We start from the raw sequence: 19,778 nt of genomic DNA, 5'->3' as shown, positions 1-19,778 counted from the left end.
TTCCCCCTCGCATACCTATTCAGATGTTCAGTTCTATCAGAATTCAAGTTGATCCTCGCGCGATTGATAATCTCTAAATATTTCCATTTAATCTGGTCGATGGTACCTCGCTTGTGCACTTCTTTTTATTATTAAACTGCAAACGCGCGATTATGCGCGTTTTTTACGCGCGTGTCTTTCGACATATTTTATGCATGTATGTTTTTTCGGCACGTCGATTTACATTCTCCGTCGACAATTATTCGCTATGAAGTACCACTGCTGCTGCAGCGGAGAGTTAAATAATGCAAACAAGCAATGTGGTGGAGAAGGGAGGGAAGAAGAAGACGCGGAGTTTCGGAGTGCTACTGGCGTGGCGGCGGTAACTGCTACTCGCGGAAGGTGAGGAGACCCAGTTAATTACTAAAGCGTTTTAATCGCCGGCAAAGTTCCGTCTGGGCCGGAAAGGGCTTCGAGGATGCGGCGGCTGTGTAAATTAGGAACTCGCCGCTTTCCTCTTCGCTCGTCCTTCCCGCGTCCGCATTATGTACGCCTGGGTCTCCCGAGACGAGCGTCAGCCTAATTTCCGGCAAAAGGTGACTTTTACGTAATAGCGCGTCGCCTTGAATTTAACTCCTCTGAATTACGCGTGTACCTCCGGAAAATTATTCGTGCTTTACTAATTGCTATATAAGTTATCAAGTGTTCTGAATTTGATATATTTTTAATATCAAAATCGAATTTTTAGTTAATTACGTACTAAGTACAAAACAAAAATGTGGATTTTATATAAAGATAAATTATTGTTATTATTATTATGCTATTATTACTCTCATTATTTGTATCAAAATCAAATTAGATCTGAACGTCTGTATGTATAAATGAAGAAAATAATCTGATAGAATACATTTATATATATATATAGTAAATCAAATTTCATCACATACTTCATAATGTCGTCTTGAATGTAAATTATGTAATCGATGTACAACAAGTGGCTAGTGTTTATTATCTTCATCTTCCAAAGTGCAAGTTACAAGCACATCTTTCGTTACGTCTTGCTCCGGTTCAAGTCCTGTCTTTATTTCTTTTCGGAAAGGCTTTTATTTAACTCGATTATTAAATGCCCCTCTTTCTCACTTTTCCTCCAACCCCTCCTTTCTTCTCTGCGGTTCCGGGCGCATATTTAGGGGTCGCTGGTTGCAGGTTGCCCCGGCAACCACATCGAGAAACCCTCTGTCGTTGCCAAGGCAACCTTCTCCTTCGTCTTCTCACCCTCTCCTCTCTGCCGGAGAGATTCAATTCGAGAGAGCGAGAACGAGTCTGAAGGAAGGGAGAAAGGGTGCTGCTGGTTTCTGTGAAGCAAGGAGAAGGGGAGTGGAGTCCCAAAGCAAGAGGAGGGAAAAAAGATGGTGCGCTTTCTGGTGATTATATTTGATGGCGCGAGCGAGGACGTGCCAAATGAGGATTTGACCTTGATTAAAGACGAACTCTCTCTCTTGATTTCTTTCTTTTTCTTTCGATTGCTCTCTCTCTCTCTCTCTCTCTCTCTCTAATCAACGATAAAACGATACGAGGTGTCGTCATGGCAATCCGCGTTGTACAAAAAGCAAAAACAGAATTTACCCCAAAAGATCCAATTTGTACGGCAGCGATAATCGCTAGGATCACGAAAATAAAATTATACTTTATTAATGAAGTAAATATGAAATTAAAATATTTAATAATTTAATAAATATTTAATAACATATTTAATATATTTATATATATTTATTAATATTTATTAATATTTATTGTTAAATATTTAATAATATTTAATTTAAAGCCGTTATTTCTTTAGGCTTAAAATACATTTATTCAAATAAAATGTATAACATGAATATAAAAAATTATAAGTTAAAAAATTGTATCAGCTTTTCTAAGATTTTATCTGTTATATAAGAATGTAAATTTTAGAAAAAACATAGTAGCCCGCGTTCATTTCTCATGCGACTTTGATATTTGTGGTTGAACCGGGCGAAGAACTTATTCATAAGATTATTCGCCATTTTCGTCATGACGCCTTCGCCCTCTTGTATGTGTCGTTATTTAAGTTTTATATTAAAGCACGGTCGCGTGTGCGCGCGCGCACGCGGATCTTCCGGGTATTTGATGTATGACCCGCGCGTGTTCTGGTTCCTTCACCAAGATGCACCTAAACGTGAGATATCGTGCTCGATCAATTTTTCATGGCTCCACTTCACCCCTTTCAGCCCCTCTTCTTTTCCTTCGCTAACATGATCAACTTCGCGATTTCTCATTGTCAATCGATAAGTAATTTAATTACTCGCGCACTGAAAAGTTAATTTTTGAAACGTTAATTACATTCTTAAATTAAAACTTGTGCATTTCGTAAGCAATTTGAATATTGTTAATGAATTTAATCATCGTTATAAAATATTATATTAATATTATATTATATTTTCCACTTATAGTTGTGGGAAAATATCGAGAATGTCGATAATATGTACAAAATAATCTAATAAATTAATTTTAGATTTTTATTATGCAGATGATTCTGTAGGAAAGAAGAATTTAGATTTATTTCTATAAAAATCGCGGAATTATCTCGTCAAGATTTACATTTCTCTTATTAGAGAGAGAAAATTAAATAAAACTGCAAGATGATTTTATAATGGATATATAGATTGTTCGACAAATGCATTTTAAACAATATATCAACATACACGGCATGCTATACAGACTTTAGTAGTGTAAATTATGTTCGACTAGAAATAAATTGCTGAAATTAGAACAATAATCAAATTTTATTTAGATATAAAACAATGAGCGTTGAAGTATTGTCCTTTATCAGTGTTACTCTCTGGCAACAATATTCAGAGATGATAGATGAGTGCTGGCTCTCTCTCGGCTCTCGTCGACGAACGGGGGGGGGGGGGGCGAAATCGCGTGCTAAATAACTTCGCTAACAAGCTGCCGCCGTCACTGTGCAAAAAAAGATTACGTAAGCGGTAATGGCCGCCGGCTCCTCCTAAATTCGAGAACGAAGTGTTCCGGTCGAGCGCGCAATCCGAGAAAGGGGGCAGAACGGTCGAGCAAGCGCGCGCGGGGCTCAAGCCGGGGTGGGGGTTAATTTTAATTTCCCAATTTTTCCCACACCGATCCGGCGCAGGTAATTTCCTCCCCAGCAGAGAATAGATGTAATTACTTAACGCCTCCGAGCTCCTTTTATTAAAAGAGGATCGCGCCCTCGGGGGTTGGAGGGGCGGAAGAAGCTCTCGGAGTGGGGGATTGCCGCAGGAGTGGTGGTGCGTGATCATGGGGGTCTTCCTCTCTCTTCCTCGCAAGCTCGTCCGTCCACTCGAGACCCGAGGAGGGTTTCCTATTTCATTAATTTTATCAATAAGATATTCCATATGGAATATCATTCCGTAATATCAGAGATTGAGAATTTCAAGATCCTGTAATTCAGAAATGTATTGAAATTAAGAAAGTACACAGAAATATCTGTTGGCATAAATTAAATTACTCCTTCAAGTTTCAATCGTGCACAATAATTCTAACGTTAAATTATTTTATCGTACGTCTCGTACTAATAAAATTGAACGCGATCTTTAAATTGCACACATAAAACTTAAATTGCGTCTGCGAGCCTCAAAGAGTTAAATTTCCCCCTCGAAAACTTTCATTTGGAAGAAGAAAATGGACAAAGGCGGAACAACAATGTTGGGCAATAAACAACCGCACAATTCACTGATATATATTTTGCCTGTCCATTACGACGAATCCAACTCGGTTCGAATCCGAGGCGCCTCAGATGAGATCGGCAAGGGTATCTCGCAGCGGCTGTGGGAAGGGAGGAGCCATCTTGCGGCCTGTTTCAGGGCAGCCACCAATTGATTCGCCCCCACCAGGCGCCGCAAGCAGGCGTCGATTCAATTCCAGGACGAAAAAAGCGTCCGGCGGGCGGCGCCGTCCATATAATTCTCGCGTCCGCATTGGCCCGACATTCCGTATAACCCACGAGCCCGCCATGGGCTCAGCCAATCGGGCGCCTCTGGGCGGATCCTGAAACCAGTTTCAGTTTCGCGGACAGAGGGGAGTCGTTGACTCGAGCCTCTGAGCAGATAGTATTGTGCCGTTGGCTCATGCCGTAGTGGTCTTAACACTAGCAGGTCCTTGCTACCAAGGAAATCCCGGAGACCCGCCTGTCACGCGCACGTATTCGCGTGCCGCGAGGACCCGGAAGTTCCTCCGGTGACGTGTCGTGGCCGGGAAAGTGTCGCAAAATATAATTCGGTGATTTAATCCCAGCGTGCACAGAATTTTGGAGTACACCGAGAAGAAACACTCCCGTGAATTGTGAGACTGCCAGTGACGTCACAGATCAAAGACTCTATGATGGATTTTTGGAAAGACGTTGTTCTCGTGGAAGATCGTCAGTCTTCAATCGACGAGTTTAGCAAGTGAAGGACTGTTTATATATTCATACATGGTGAAATCGACACCTGGAGTCATCAATCGTGGATGTATGATCGATATATTATAGCCTAATTTGTGATACTGATTGAATTTAGTTCGAAAGATCGTTTAGAAGCTGTGACAACGCTGTTAAGCTGGCCGACGGCTGGTGGAGTTTTACCAGTCACCTATTTGACAGGCAACTTAGTGCATAAAAAAATTTAAGAAATATGTGAAACATTGTTATCTGCACTTTGAACTACAGAATTGATCTATAGATCTTGAAAGCGAAAACGAAAAAACATGAAGAATATGTAAAATAAAATATTGCAATTAGGAAGCAAAATATAAAAATCTCGAACCGTTGAATCATTGTTTTGGATGACTGTTCTTTAAGATCACTGCTTTCCAAGAAGATCAACGCTCGGGATGGATCTAGGTAATGACCTAAAAGACTTAGAATGGAAGATACAAAGACCTGTTTGAGACGGCGAGATCAGAATTTTCGTGAGCGTCTTAATGATCATCAAAAACGCGTGACTTATAGGCAATGATAGTCCATGGATGATGTGTCAATGATCATGCTTCGAAGGGCCTGAAATGGAAGACGTAAATTCGCGTTGACTGGAAACGTCTAACGGTATCAGATATCCCCCGCATTCTTGACAGACACATGATTCCAGTGTACCAGTGATTAAGTGACTCTTCCTCTTCTGTGGTGATCGGGGCTTCGTTGATCCTGAGGATTGATGCGAGCGCACTGATCGCTCTCCGAGGGAGAGACGAGCGCCGGCGAGTTGGTACCGAAGATGGTCTTGGAACCTGGAGGCGGTCTGTCCTTTCCGTTGCCCCCCGGCAGTGGCTCCAGCGCCTCCGGAGGATCCTTACTGGCCCCTACCAGATTGTTTCAAAGAACGACGCCTGTGTTTCCATTCCACTTGACAGGATGGCCGCCGCATCATCCGGTTCTGGGTCAGGTGCAGAGCCAGGTCCAGCAGAGCATGCAGGCACAGCATCAGGCCGCTGCCGCGGCGGTCAGATTCCTCAGTCATCATCATCCGCATCATCCGCATCCAACGTTGAGCAATCATTCCCTGGTACCGGCGATCACTGGGCATCATCCTAGTGTACATCATCTGCATCATGCGACTGATCATGGAGAGGAAGAGGACGAAAAGAAAGGTGAGTAAAAATCTAAGTGATGAAATCTATAAGATTGCACGGAGTCAAACAGCTTAAAATTAATATTGAGTATTTAACATAATCTAGCTTCTTTCCAAAAATACTCGAATTGTAATTATTTTTAAAAAATATATCACTCTTTATAAACATTTTTTATAAGACAACACAAACTAATCACATCTAAAAGATGTTTCAACTTTCGGCCAAGGGCTTTTAAACGAGAGCTTGCTTTATTTTTATAAAGGACGAATATAATTTCTTTTTCTGTTAAAAAATTTGCGTTACGAAAGATTCATAATTACAATATTAACAGATTATGCTCCTTGGAATCTCTCTCTCTTTCTCTCTCTAGTTTAGTAATCTAGTTTAGAGTATTTCTCCATGATCGCTCGTTGAAGTGCGTTGATGGCGGCGGTATTTCCGAAATAGCTTTTGAAAAACGGTCTTCAGGGAGTGGCGTAACGCGGTCAATCATAAGATCGTTCCTGACGAGCCCCTGGGATCGCTTACGACGTTAGTCCCTATCCCCTTTTCCCGCCCTTCCTGGCGACCGCCCGTCTGAAATCGTGTTTCGTGCGCGAGAACGTCCGCGTTGCCGAGGGTGGAAATCTGTTTTTTACGTGATCCCATTCACGTCCCTAACACTTGTTTATGCTTCGAAGGGAGCGCCACTTAATTCGCCTACCTTTGGCTTTCGATTGTTTCCGCCGCTGTGAATTTATCGCGCGCTACCGCGAATTTGCGTGAATATTGCCGGTTCTTTGATGAACAAAAGTTCAAATTGGTATAACGCAAGGTATCGTATAATTAAAATAACATTCGTGTCTAATGTGTTTTCTTTTACAAAATTCTCCAATCTCTGCTAATATCACATGTAAAGTATACATAAAAAAATGGGCATTATCTTATTGTAGAAATATTAACATATATAATTACTATAAGTTGCACGGTATTAAAATAAAAAAATTCTGGGAAGTTAAATAAAATAAAATGCAAAATCTGAAAAATATTTCGTTCAAGAGAGAGATGAGAGTATCAATAGATAACAAAAAATTGTATTAAAATTTTAACTAGCATGTGTCTTCACAAAAATTTAATTCAATTAAACTTAATTATCAAGATCAACTACATCGCTTAAGAAATTGTAGTAAGTGAATGTTTAGTGTAAAATTTTTTTATCAATAGAAAATGAAAGATTTTATTAAGGTGATTTCAACTTAGAGCATGTGAGTATTTACACAAAATTTAATTTAATTTAATTATCAAGATATTCGATAAAAAATTGCAATAAATTATACAGTGTAAATCTTTTTTAAGTGTAGAACAAGTTTTAAATTTGTAGAAAGACTTCATGGATATAGAAACATTTAGGATCTACGATATTTTTATACCCTCGTACAATTTTCTAACGAATATATACGTTACGTCTTCATTCGCTTGTATGAGAAAAATCCTGCTTATTATCAGACCGCCGTTCTTCTTCGGTAATTTTCGTAGTTGTTCTCCAACGGCATGCCGCGTCGGATAACACACTTGGCGGTTTCGCCGGTTCCGCAAAAGTATGCAGCGGTTAGATTCGTTATAATTGCATAATGATTTCTACGTCGAGGAGAAGCATTTCGTTCATGAACGTCAGCCGTGCACGCGAGCGTGTATCAGATCGACCCGCCGGTTATTTCGGGATTTATGAAAGCTCCCATCCTCTCCGCCATGATAAATAGTTTTATTGGCAACGGCTGGAACGCGCGTAATTGCGAGTCCATGCTCTGATCGAACGTCCACCGAACGTCCTTTATGGCGTCACGTCGTAGCATGAGCCAAGTTTATTTTCGCATTTAATGCCTTTTCTTTATGTGAAACTGAACCAGATTCGCCTAACGATTTCGCGATTGCTCGTACATTTTCTCTACGATGGAAAATATCATTGGCGCTAAAAGAAATCGTGTACTCTATTCACTTGCAAATAAGATGTCGAATAACTCAGAAATTTAATTTAATTAAACATAATCAAGATATTCGATTATACCGCTTAAAAATTGCATTGAATGATTTGCAATATAAAATGTTTTTACAGCATCAAACAAGCTTTAAATTTATAGAAATATTTATAATCTAAGATATTCTTATATCCCCATGCATTTTTTTGAGGAATATAATTTATGTCCTCTTTCACTTAGATAAGAAAATCCTATTTATCTATATTAGAAAACCGTTATTCAATAAAATTTTGCATAAAATGTGTTGGACTGTTCGCTAGAAGTTAGCGAACTCAAACCATTGAGGAAGTACCTATAAGATACCTAAGATAAAACGTTTTCATAATTCTTAGAAAATTATCTGTTGTAAATCTAAAGTCATACTTGTTAGTGGCTAAGTTTCTCCGGTTAGTTCACACACAAAAACTTTTGCACAAATTTCTGAAACGCCCACAGTCATTTAGAAGCAACTTTTTGATAACTTCTACATTTTTCTCTTTTTCGATTTTGGAATAAATTTGGCTGTTCGAAATGAAAATTAGGTCGAGCGCCAAATCGACGCGAACTCGGTGAGCGAAATCGCATCGTTCGCCGTGCTTCACTTCGCGTCCCTCCCAATCGAGCGCATTATACTTGGACATTTAATTACACCGATTCCTAATGAAACGCTCGCAATGTATATGCATCGCGATTTTATCCCGATCGATGTCGTCGAGAGATAGGCCGCTTGTGTAAGGGATCGCGAATCGCCCCTTCTTCCTCTCCGTTCCCCTAGCTTCGCGAAATTCTCGTTTACATAATTAGCTCGGCGGCGGAATGCTCGTGGTGGACTCGCGTGCGTACGCCTCTACACACGATCGTTAAACTTTTTCGACGTTAGCGCGATCGTTAAGCCGGGAGCGCTTAGCATCGCCGCGAAATTGCGTCCCGTCGGCTCGCAAAGCCGCCACATGCCGCGCGATCCCGTCGTCGTGAATTAAGATTCAGACGTCGGGGGCTAGATCGACTGGATTAAAACGTGTCGCTTTACGTGTTAACCTGATAGCGATATCGCCATCGACGATTGAACTGCAATGGTGTCAGTGACATGCGAATGCGAGACATCCTGTCGTTGTTTTACAGATTCTGTATGACGCTTTACGTCCGATGGTTTTGATTTTCCTTTCTCTCTATGCATTCTTTAGCAAATTGGCTTTTTCCTTTACAAAAATATTGGAGCTTGAGTCCCTTTTCATGTAGAAAATGAAGGAATGATCTGAGAAGGAATAATCTGAAATTACGTACTGAAAGGGAGAACGAGCGAAAACGAGCACCAGGTAGTAAACATCGAGTAAACATTAACCCTAGGCTCGCTACATTCCAGTCCAGTGGACCGCTAAACGTTTTTCGGTTTTCTATAGTTTTCACCATTTCCGTGTTTAAACTCAAATTATTTTCTTGACTTGATATTATCATAAACATCTTATCCAGACTTTATATTTTTTATTCCTACATTATACAAGCTTAAAAATATTAATTGGAATAAAAATGACAAAGCGACAAAGTGGAGCGGTCTCACGGACCGAAGTGTGAATAAAGAAACTCGAAAATAAGTGTGGCTAGCTAGAGTTAATCTCAATTATAATCATCTGACGAAATTCGGAATTAAATTATGTCCTGTAAATTATGCGCGACTGTGTTTAGGTATCTCTTTATCTTCCTTCATTTCCATTTGTTTCTCTTATTTAATCTTTGCTAATCAATTGGTTTATGTAATTTTCCGATAAAGCTTATCATGTCTTACGCATAAGAGTTGCTCATTTCTCATCCCGCATTTATCTACACATTCGCGGATTTCCAACTTACAGACTCGTCGATTAATCTTGAGTTCACGCCGCGCCTGCTCGCTCTTATTTCTATTGTATATCTCAACCTGTTCGAGTCCAAGTTAACGCGATCCAAATCAGGCAGGGAACGTGCACGAGCGTTGAGCCTTTATAGCGTTTCAATATCTGCTTAATGACCTTTCAGAGAGTCTTATTTGCGCCGAGAATATAATAACTTTCATATCACACGTGAAAAATTTGAGAGATATGAATTTACGGAGATACTTTTGTTCCATTCCGCCTCTCTTATCAAGTTGTGTATCTAACAATCTGCATCTAACAATCGCGGATAGATCATGTCGTACAAGACATAGCTAAAATAGACAGACGCACCTTACGGACGTGTTGAACCAAGGCAAAAAAGGAGTTATACATAAACATTAGTCACATTAGTAGTTTCTCGATTACGATCTCTCAACGCATGAAGTATTTATGAATCATAACTTACGTTATACATCAGTGATATTAGGTCTGGAATTATTGTATTTTAATTGCCGCTTTAAGCGGCGTACATGCCGGTACATCGTAACAGGTGTTCGGAATTGTGTTTTCCGTCTGCAAAATGACGCCTTTTTAAAACATAGCTGTTTGTACCTCGATAGGTTTCTCACGGATGAGAGATGAGATTGAATTAACAAGTGTATTTAACAAATCAAAATGTATAGTTGGCGTATCATTTTCAAATTAATCGTTTTCATTCAATAACGCATATTTGTGTGACTATCGGTGTGTAACATGTGTTCAACGATATACCATTAGGGTCATTTTATTCCTTTAAATTGAACGATTAAACTGATTCTTGTCGGAACTATTCCCTCCGGGAAAAGAATTGTTTAACTCGCCCACTTGAGACTTGTAAGCTACTCCCATGATTATCGCGAACAAAAAATAACAGTGTCCATCATCGAAAGAAACGCAATACACTCGAGGGAGGCCGCAGCGGAGGGATGCAGGTGAGACCAAACGAGCCGAGCTTCTTTAGTAAGTGGTCACGTTATCGTAGCATCCTGTCATTATTTTACGATTAGACCGAAGGAGGAGGCATTAGGACAGTTGACAAAAAAAGAACGACCGCTCTCCACAAAGAGAGAGAGGGGGGAAGAGTGGAAAGAAAGAAAAGACACATAGAGAAAGTTTACAAGGCTTACAAAAATAATTTGCGCGCATCAAAGAATCGAAATGACACTGAAATTGAAGAGCAGATTTAAAGCAGAATGTTGGAGCGGAAAATTGTATCCGCCATTCCGAGCGTTGAAAGCAATGGATAATACGTGATCATTCTTTACAGACGTAAGTTCTAATTAGATATCGGCGTTCTTTATCAGATTGAAAATGGGTTAAGATATAAAATTGAAACGCGTCCCTGTAAATTCACCTTGTGGATCTGGTATACAATTTCCGCCCCAACATCCTGCGCTACGCAGAGAAAGTTTAATTGGTCGAAGGACGGGGAAGTTTAAAGGTATAGCACTTTAGCGCACAAAATCACCTGGATTTATCGCGGTTTCTCGCGGATATCGCCTCTCTCCCTCTCTCTGTCTTTCTCTGTCTTTGGAAAAATAGCGGAGTATAATCCGCGAGGTATTTTGACTCGACAGTATATAATATAAACCTTAACATTGAACCACCATAAATGGCGTCGTCCACAATGACCCTGTTATTTATTATAACAACGAGACGAGTCCTCGCCGTTATTTATTATAATAACGAGACGAGGTCTGATTTCGGACGTGTTCGCGTGTACAAGCATAATAATAAAGAACATTAATCGCACGGTTAACATTGCAATCACTGTTGAAACGATAGGCATCCGTATTTGAATAGCAATATCTAATTATGAAAAATGACATACATTTTATCGCTTTCTCACGCTCGTGGTAAATTATAACGTTGAAATGATTCCAGCGTTGCGTTACCGTGATAACGACATGTAATTTTATGCCGGAGATACCAACACGTGATTATAAAAATTGTTACCTATCGGAAATCGTTAACACTCGCGCGGGACGCGCGGTGTACGTACGCATCGCAATGTCGCGTCGGGATGTTGCCGGCACGGCCGCGGCGCGGGCGTCGCGATTATCGTTGCAATAACGATGCGGTTTTACTCGAAGCACTGACACGCGATTGCAAAAATTGATGACTGAATATAACAGAATAGCGTCACAGGAGATCGTCTTCGCAAACGCTGTCGGACTACAATCCAGCATTACGTTGAATATTCGTCATTGTCATTATTGTTTCGCGCAACGCTATAACGCATCGTTACGAAGATATTCGGTTATAATAATAAATTTAATCAGTACGTATAAAATCGTGCGCGTCGTGTCATCGATTCACGTCGCGTGTTTGTTAATGCGATAATTCGAAGTCGTATATGTGCTTTTTGCGCTTGAAATTATCGCCATTAGAATGAGTGCAAATTACGAGTAATATGGAAGATTTTACCGGCATGTAACGACAAACGTGCGTCATTAGCGAAGCCGCTTATTAGCCGGCTTCGTTTGAAATGGTGCCCGAAAGATTCATACAATCAAGAACAATAGCTGAGAACATTTAAATTCATGTAGGACCTATAATTTTATTGTTAACGCGCGGAAGCTACTCATTATTTAATCAGGCAGCTAAAATTTTTCATAAAATCTCGATTAAAAGTCGATATCCTGCACGTTTTATTGAAGGAAACTCTTCAATAACGTCAGAAACTTTTTCAGAAACCTCCGCATACTAACGAAGGTGTCACTACACGCAAAGAAATACCTCGGAAACGCGAATCGCTAGCAAAAGTATTCTTCTCGGACGCCCCGGACTTACGAAGCTCCGCGGTATAAAGCTCGCACAGGATGCAGAAAAGCTCGCGCGCGCGTATACGCGTACGCGGGATTGCCGCACGGTCGCGGGAGAAAACAGGCAGGCAAAACGCGCGCGCGGCTCCGGGTAATAACTTAATTTAAACTAAACTACAGTTTAATAATTCTCCCAGCCGGGTCGGCCGTGGAAGATGCGCCGGCAACCGGCAATTTCAGAGCCGCCGTTAACTGCCGGTCGTTAGTCCCTTTTCAAAACTCCTCTCTTTCTTCCTCTCCGTCCCTGCACTTCCCTCCCGAGGCCGTCCCTTGCCTTCCCCGCGGCTCCCTCGCCGCAACCTCCCCTCGCCCTTGCTCTCCCTTTTTCCCCTCCTCTCACCCTCGCACGGTCCGAGCTACCAACGTTCGGTCACGAGCTAATTTTCGAGCGTGGCTTGCGTGTCGTGAATATCGCCACGGGCCCTCAGAAATACTCGCGCGGCGCGGCGCGACCGGCAAATTGAATCGTCCTCGTCTTTCTGCCGCTGGGCACTATACACTGCTTGCCCGAAATACCGGATCCTGCGCGCGATCCACCACTCCTCGCCAATAGATTTCACGAAGGTACGAAATGATAATGTTTGCTACTAATGCTTGATGATAATGGCTATTAATTCTTAGATAATAATATTTTTAATTTTACATGATGCGTTTACATCAAATCGATGATACACATCCATCACTGAAAGCAATAATCCTTTATTCTTAGAAAGCAATAAGCCTTTATTCTTGGATTTGATCGTATATTTTGTAGCAGATATATTATAATCAAATACATATAATTTGTACAATTTGATTTCTTAATCACGTTACAGTGATTAAAAATTAAAACATTACAGTCTAAACATATTTTAACTGCTTCTTTAAACGATCACATAATTATTATTAAATGCAGATGTAATTACAAATGTTTAAACCCGTTTGTGCACATTTCTGGAAGGCCTAAGAATATATGTATACATACAGTTTAAATACAACAAATAATATATAATTTATTACTTTATGTTATATCTTTGTGAACAATACACCAATCCCTTATTATTTACAAAAACAGATTGACATATTTGAAAGGGCTTTTTTTATATGTCTTATAAAATATTAACAAGTAGGATTATTAAGTCATTTATAATAACGCCAATAACGCAATAATTCATCAGAGAGTTAAACATCTGCGCTTTTAGACTTGGGATCCTCATGATTCTTCTATCTCACAATCTTTATTGGTATCGTCGATATATCGTCAACAAGAATCACGCTATAAGCCAACTAGGCAGCCGGGCATTTACGAAGAGCCGTGTCTGCAAGATTTCTTATCGTCAGTTTTCTCCGCGACCAGAAATAGAGAAAGAAAGCGAAAGAAAGGAGGGGGAAATATTAATTAAATAGTTTGAGTTATGATGGAGAATAGGTGGGGTGCGGCGGGGTAGTGGACGCATATAGGCTGCGTTCGGAAAGCGCGCTATTAACGCTATTGCATTCTATCATTCTATCTTTATCGCTCATCAGGTGTAAAACAAGAAAGGTCAGGTGTAGAATAAGCAAATAGCGTTTTCCCGAACGCACCCATAGTGGGAAGATACGGCTGACAGACTATAAATACGTCATATTTATATGCCCCGTTAATTGTCTTTGACGATAAGAATCTCTTTTTTATTACTTTCTGAGTTACTTCGCCAATTTCGCTTCCTGGCCCCGGACTGGGCTTGTCTCAACCTCTCAACCGACAAAATTACCATTTTCTATGTTATCGACCTATATCTGTCCTTGTATAGACAAGGATATAGACAAAGATAGCACCTAACATTGCACGCATACATATACGCACGATACTGGGCTTGTCTCAACGTCTTGTAAATGCGATCTCCCGTCTGGAAACTGCTAAAACTTCGGCTTGATTCTTATTTCGGGTGGGCACGATTCTCACCTTGTGTGTAAATACGTATAAAACGTTGTTTAGATACATTCACGAAAACTGAGAAAATTATGAAAGTGACTGTACTGCGTTATTTTAACAAATTTACACACACATACATAACACTAATAGATAATCGTAATATCAGTAAAATGTACATTGAAGAGAACCGATAGATATATCATTGAATAATTCGATAAACGTTTAGAAATGTTGATAGATTTTGATCTTTCTACCAAAATAATTTTTACGCCATTTTCTTATAATACTCCTTTATTCAAGAACTTTAACATTCTGAAAAATATTTACATAGCTGCGTAGATCCGAAGAATTCTCTAAAATCCCCAAAATTTCGTTGTGAATGAATGGATTGTTCCGCCGCAAATTAAGACGCTCTCGCGCGATCGCGCATAATTACAAGGAAAGGGGAACGTTTATCAGCTGGTGAGCGGATTTTTCATCGCGGCGACCCGCCGCGACAAAAATGAATGAACGTCGGCGGACGCGGCGTATCCGATGATACATCTCATCTGGAATTATTTCAAATAAATTATATCGTCCGTTGTGCGTCGGCCACAATGCCCTCCACCTCTTAGCGCGATCCCGTTCTTCTTCGGAATTAACCCTTCCCGCGATGCAGCGTGGCCCTTAATGTCTTCGCTCGGGGAACATAAACGGTCGGATGATTTGTGAAGCGAAACGCCGCGCCGCGCGCCGCGGTGGAGAAACGGTAGCTAAACAGGACGATGTAACACAAATTCGCTTACGTTGATCGTTTAATGTTTCTTGCGTAATTTACTGGCGCCGATGGCGTAGAAACTGCTGCATTCTCGATGCTGCATTCTCGATATAGATACAAAAAAATGTCATTGTTGATGTAGCTTTATTCTGTCGGAGAATGACACTTTTTTTAAGGTAAATATATCAAGAAGTAGTTTATTATTTACGGTAATAATGTCTTTTGTGATATGAAGTGTGTTTACTGTCTGTCGCTAATCTCTCATTATAAGAAAATTAAATTACATTTAAATCGAAATACGGATTTAAATACGAATAAGACACAGCTTTTTAAATAATTAATATGCAGTGTTTTAATCAAGATTAAGAGTAAAACAGAAAGTTGTCGCGAGAACGTTTTACGTTTTCGCACTAAAGTCTTTCGTCTGACACTTTGAAAATACCTTTGTCATTTTGTAACGATCCGCAATACACGTTTTCAGCTGTAATGTCGAAATTTGGTAGTCGACAAACTCGGGTGCTACCATCCTCAATTAGGGAAACGAGCGAGCGAGACGCCGTAAAAAATACCCTTCGGCGATTTTGAATTTATCGCGCGAGGCACGCCTACATCCACATCGGATAATATACAAACGCCGGGGCTGCCGTTCGCATTCGATTAATCGGCGGCCACTGCGTGATAAATCCGCGTTTTTACGAGCGCGCGCGCTCTCCCGCGCGCGTCCAGCGAAAATTAACATTTTCAGCAGCTCGCTACATTCTATTACTCGCTACCGTCCGCCGTCGGAATTAACGACGGCCTCTAACACGCCGTAAGTGATAATCGAAGGTCGCTAAGTCGTTTCATCGTGTCGAAAGAATTTGCGACTCGACGACGCTTTCAACGCGGCGCTGTTCCCGGCGGAATCTGTGTTTGTGCGGCGATCTCGCCAACCGAGCTGGGAATAACATTTTTATTTCCGCGAGTGCCCGCTGGCAAAGCTGGTGTATATCGATCGGTGTTTCTACAATTTGCACTTGAACTGAGATAGAGAATATATATAAACTTATTATATACGAATGATACCGAAACAACAATACATATAGCAAAAATTAAGTAAAGATTTTTAATTTATTTTATATATTATTATTCATAACATATTTACATATTTTTTAACATAATATAAATATAATGACACATAATATTATTTATATACCTATATTGTTTTTACTTTTAATAAATTTGCTTATAATATAGATTTATTTAAGATTATCGAGCAAAACCTTCGTACATCTTTAATTTCAAAAAGTAATTCTATAAAATTAATCTGGATATTGTTAACCGCCGTATAAATGTTAAATTAACGCAAATAAATGCATGTATTGTATATAAACGCGAATTTGTGTTCTCAAATACGAAATGTCCAAATGAGTTTTGCCATTTGCGACTGATAATGCACGTTGCCAATCGGTCATTTAAAACAATCGACTCGCCGGTCGGGATCTCACGCGACGACGGGGATATAATATCGCCTGGCAAATGACACGCCATGGGGGTAACAATCCGTGGCTAGTAGTTAGGGGTGGTGTAAGCCAACGCGCCGAGGTCCGGCACGCAATTTCTCCTTTTTAAGCCAGACGCAATCGGCCGCGCGAGAACGCCCGTAATGCGCACGCGGAATTGTACAATATTGACCTTCCGTACTCCGGTTCGTGCATTACGTTAATAACAATTGGGATAGGCTGTAAAATTCATCGCCCCGCGTTGATAATTCACCTGCGAGGCGGGATAATTAAATACGAATAATACAACGCGCTGCGGCGGGCCTTCTTCTATACGGCTGCTAGCTTAGGCGAGTTTTTTCAATGTAAGTAACGTCTTTGTAAATAATGAAAATTGTGTAATTGCGAAAGAGCGTGGCGACTTTCATCACGGCATTAATACAAATTGAGTTCAGATTCTCAAGGTAAAAAATACATGCGATGACTCTCTTCCCGCGTAAACATCCAACTTTCTGCACAACCGAGCACGATGTCTAAAGCAATTTTAGTTTTGAAGAACTGTCGAGGAGCCACCGCACCGTATTTCCTCTCGCTGCCGCATAATCTTTCTAATTGACACGTGAAATAAACACGACGGGTAATTAGTTCGCGAGCGGGGCTGGGGGGGCGCCAATAAAAAAGGTGCCACCGCGAAATAAACACATAAACTCGCAATTACATCTCGCGTCGCAGAAAACAAGTTCAGGACTTGCGGACGCGTGGGATTTAAATGCGAGTATTTATTACCGGCTGGTTAAATTCCCAGTATTTACCGGGAATTAAGAGATACGCCGGCCGGCACGGCCATATATTTCCCGCTTGTCGCCACACGTATGCGCGCGTGTTCCACTGCCGTTTGCTCTCCCATTTTCAAGTTTTTCGACACCTTGGGAAAGCTCTATCGAGCGGTACAATCGCGTCTAATCGTATTTATGATTAGATCTCGCTCGCAAATTGAATGGCTAACTGTTCGCAAATTAATTAACGCCAACCAAAATAGGTTTTCCGCGTAAGGCTTCAACCGCTCCTCAAAATTGCTCTCCATAAACATTTCATCGTCCCTTTCTCACCACGAACGCGGCATTAAAATTACTTTATTAAATAATAATTACATAGTATGCATGCATAGTTTGGTATCTTTATAATAATAATAATAACGATAGTCATGTAAAGTATAATTAAGCGTTAATGAAAACACTACATTCTTTAAATCACTTAAAGAAAAATATCCAAACAAACCCTAATTGTGAGATCGAAATCTCGAATTCCAACATAATTAACAAACACTTTTGGTAAATTATATATATCTAGGCCATCCAGGGTGTATATCGAAACAGTTCGTTTGCGTATAGAAGAAGTCTATTATACTGAATGTTGTACGCTTTGCGTTACGAAAGTATATCCCGTTGATGAGAATCGATCCAACCGATCGTGCCTCTATAGCCTATAAAGCCTTCAGAATGCAACTTCCGATCGTCCCTTCCCGTCGAGCTAACCAGCCAGCCAGCCAGCCTCTTGATTCTGGTTATACGCGACCAAGGATCGCACGCGAAGGTATTAATATATAATTAACCGGCCTGGTTGTAGATCGTATCAGAAAAGTCTTATCGGCCGGCTACCCGTATTATGCGAGGAATCTTTTACGTAGCTCGTTCGATAGCCTCCTCATATTCCTCCTCGTCTTCCTTCGTTCTTTTCTTCGTGTTCGCGACCTGCCACAGCGCCGCTCACATTGTCGCGATGTTTCTCGATCGTATTTCGTCGGCCAGCACTATTGTGATCCGGTTTTTGCGATCCTCGCCGACCACGTGTATCCGCGAGGACGTGGATATCCGAAAGATCTGGGCGATCCGATGAAGGATGAATCCAACCGACCGAAGAGTCAAAACGGACACACCATCTCTTTGAGAATGATAATCCCGGACAGCTAAGTCCGATCGTTGACGCGAATAAAAATAGAAGAGCTACGGTCAGACGTCATCGAACGTCGTCTACCTTAATTTATGTCTGCATTGATTATATTTGATCACGCGTATAATTAAATGCGTGTTACGTAACGCCGAAGGCTCCCCGGAGTTCATCTCCATCGATCCTTTTCGAGTTCACCCACCGGTTCCCGTCTCATCTTAATTATGTCTTATGTCCCCGCGCTTCGGACATCGCATAATCAAGACGATCATTTGCATAGACTTGCAAACGGGATTTAATATTTCAGACTTTTGCCGCGGCATTAATACGCGCATAATCGCGTCGCGCTATAATTAAGCGAGTTAACGTAAACCCGAGAGAGATATGGCGCGCCTTTCTCTATATAAACGTTTGTTTCAAAAATTCGAAAACGAAATTGTAGAATAAATTTGTTATTTATAGTTTCGTATCTTGGCTTGTCGAAGAAACAACTCCAACAAAAATGTTTTATTTTATCATCGAAGTTAAACAGCTTCGAATCATTCTTTTTTATATTTTTTCTCATGTTTTTTTCTACAAATGAGCTATACGATGTAAAAAATATCATGCGGCTTACAAAGTAATAATATAAATTTTGGAATTGTTTATTGCATGAATGAAATATTTAATATTGCTTAAGATATGAATGCTCAGGCGATTTTTTGCAAAATGTTATATAGATATTTAATATTTAGAAAGAGAATTCCCTCGCTCGAACTTCAGCCCATCTCAAAATTGTTTTCGAATTCCGAAGACAGTTGGTGCGTATCTGAAACTGATACCGAGTCTCTGAAGACTTTTTTAATTTGATAAACATGCGCCTGTATTAATCAGCGAAAATATAACTTTGTTTAATTAATTCGATGATATTGGCGCGATTGCTGATTACATACCTCGCGCAGACACGCACGAATTTTAATATCTCAAAGCTCTTTATTCATATAAACATAATTGCTATGTTCCTTAATGTGCGCTCCATGCATGCGCGTTAAATTATATCGCCTCTCAGGCGAATTCGATTTCGCCTTCGTCATAATACACGTGAGGCGTCTCGGTATCAATCCTTTAAAACAGTGATTCTATAGCCAAGACAGTTTATGTCGCTTTCAATGCTTCGGTCTTTTTTAGATCCAACTGTCAGTTCACGTTTATTAACGTTATATTAACTCTAAAATTATTAAAGAGTAGTCAAAATAACTGGTTTTTAATTTTATATCAAATTTATAAAATACCTACATTTTATGAGATTTTTTCGTGACTTTTATTGCAATATGTAAATTGATCAATTTATTTTCTCTCTTTAGCTTTTTTTCCAAAGATATATGTATATAAGTATTTTTAAATAATAGAA

At 40.2% G+C, this 19,778-nt stretch overlaps 1 protein-coding gene across 1 annotated transcript in view; it reads left to right on the top strand.

Moving 5' to 3' along the window:
- The first annotated feature begins 4,100 nt into the window (after positions 1-4,100).
- LOC139822066 (uncharacterized) overlaps positions 4,101-19,778 on the top strand; it is a 32,325-nt gene continuing 16,647 nt past the window's right edge. Inside the window, exon 1 of the mRNA XM_071793591.1 lies at positions 4,101-5,622. Within this exon, the coding sequence (XP_071649692.1) occupies positions 5,250-5,622 (373 nt within the window). The 5' untranslated portion in view covers positions 4,101-5,249. The remainder of the gene's footprint in view (positions 5,623-19,778) is intronic.

This window comes from Temnothorax longispinosus, chromosome 11 (genome assembly GCF_030848805.1).
Source record: "Temnothorax longispinosus isolate EJ_2023e chromosome 11, Tlon_JGU_v1, whole genome shotgun sequence".
Lineage (NCBI taxonomy): Eukaryota > Metazoa > Arthropoda > Insecta > Hymenoptera > Formicidae > Temnothorax > Temnothorax longispinosus.
The sequence above is the reverse complement of the archived record's forward strand: the minus strand, read 5'-3'. Positions and strand labels throughout refer to the sequence as shown.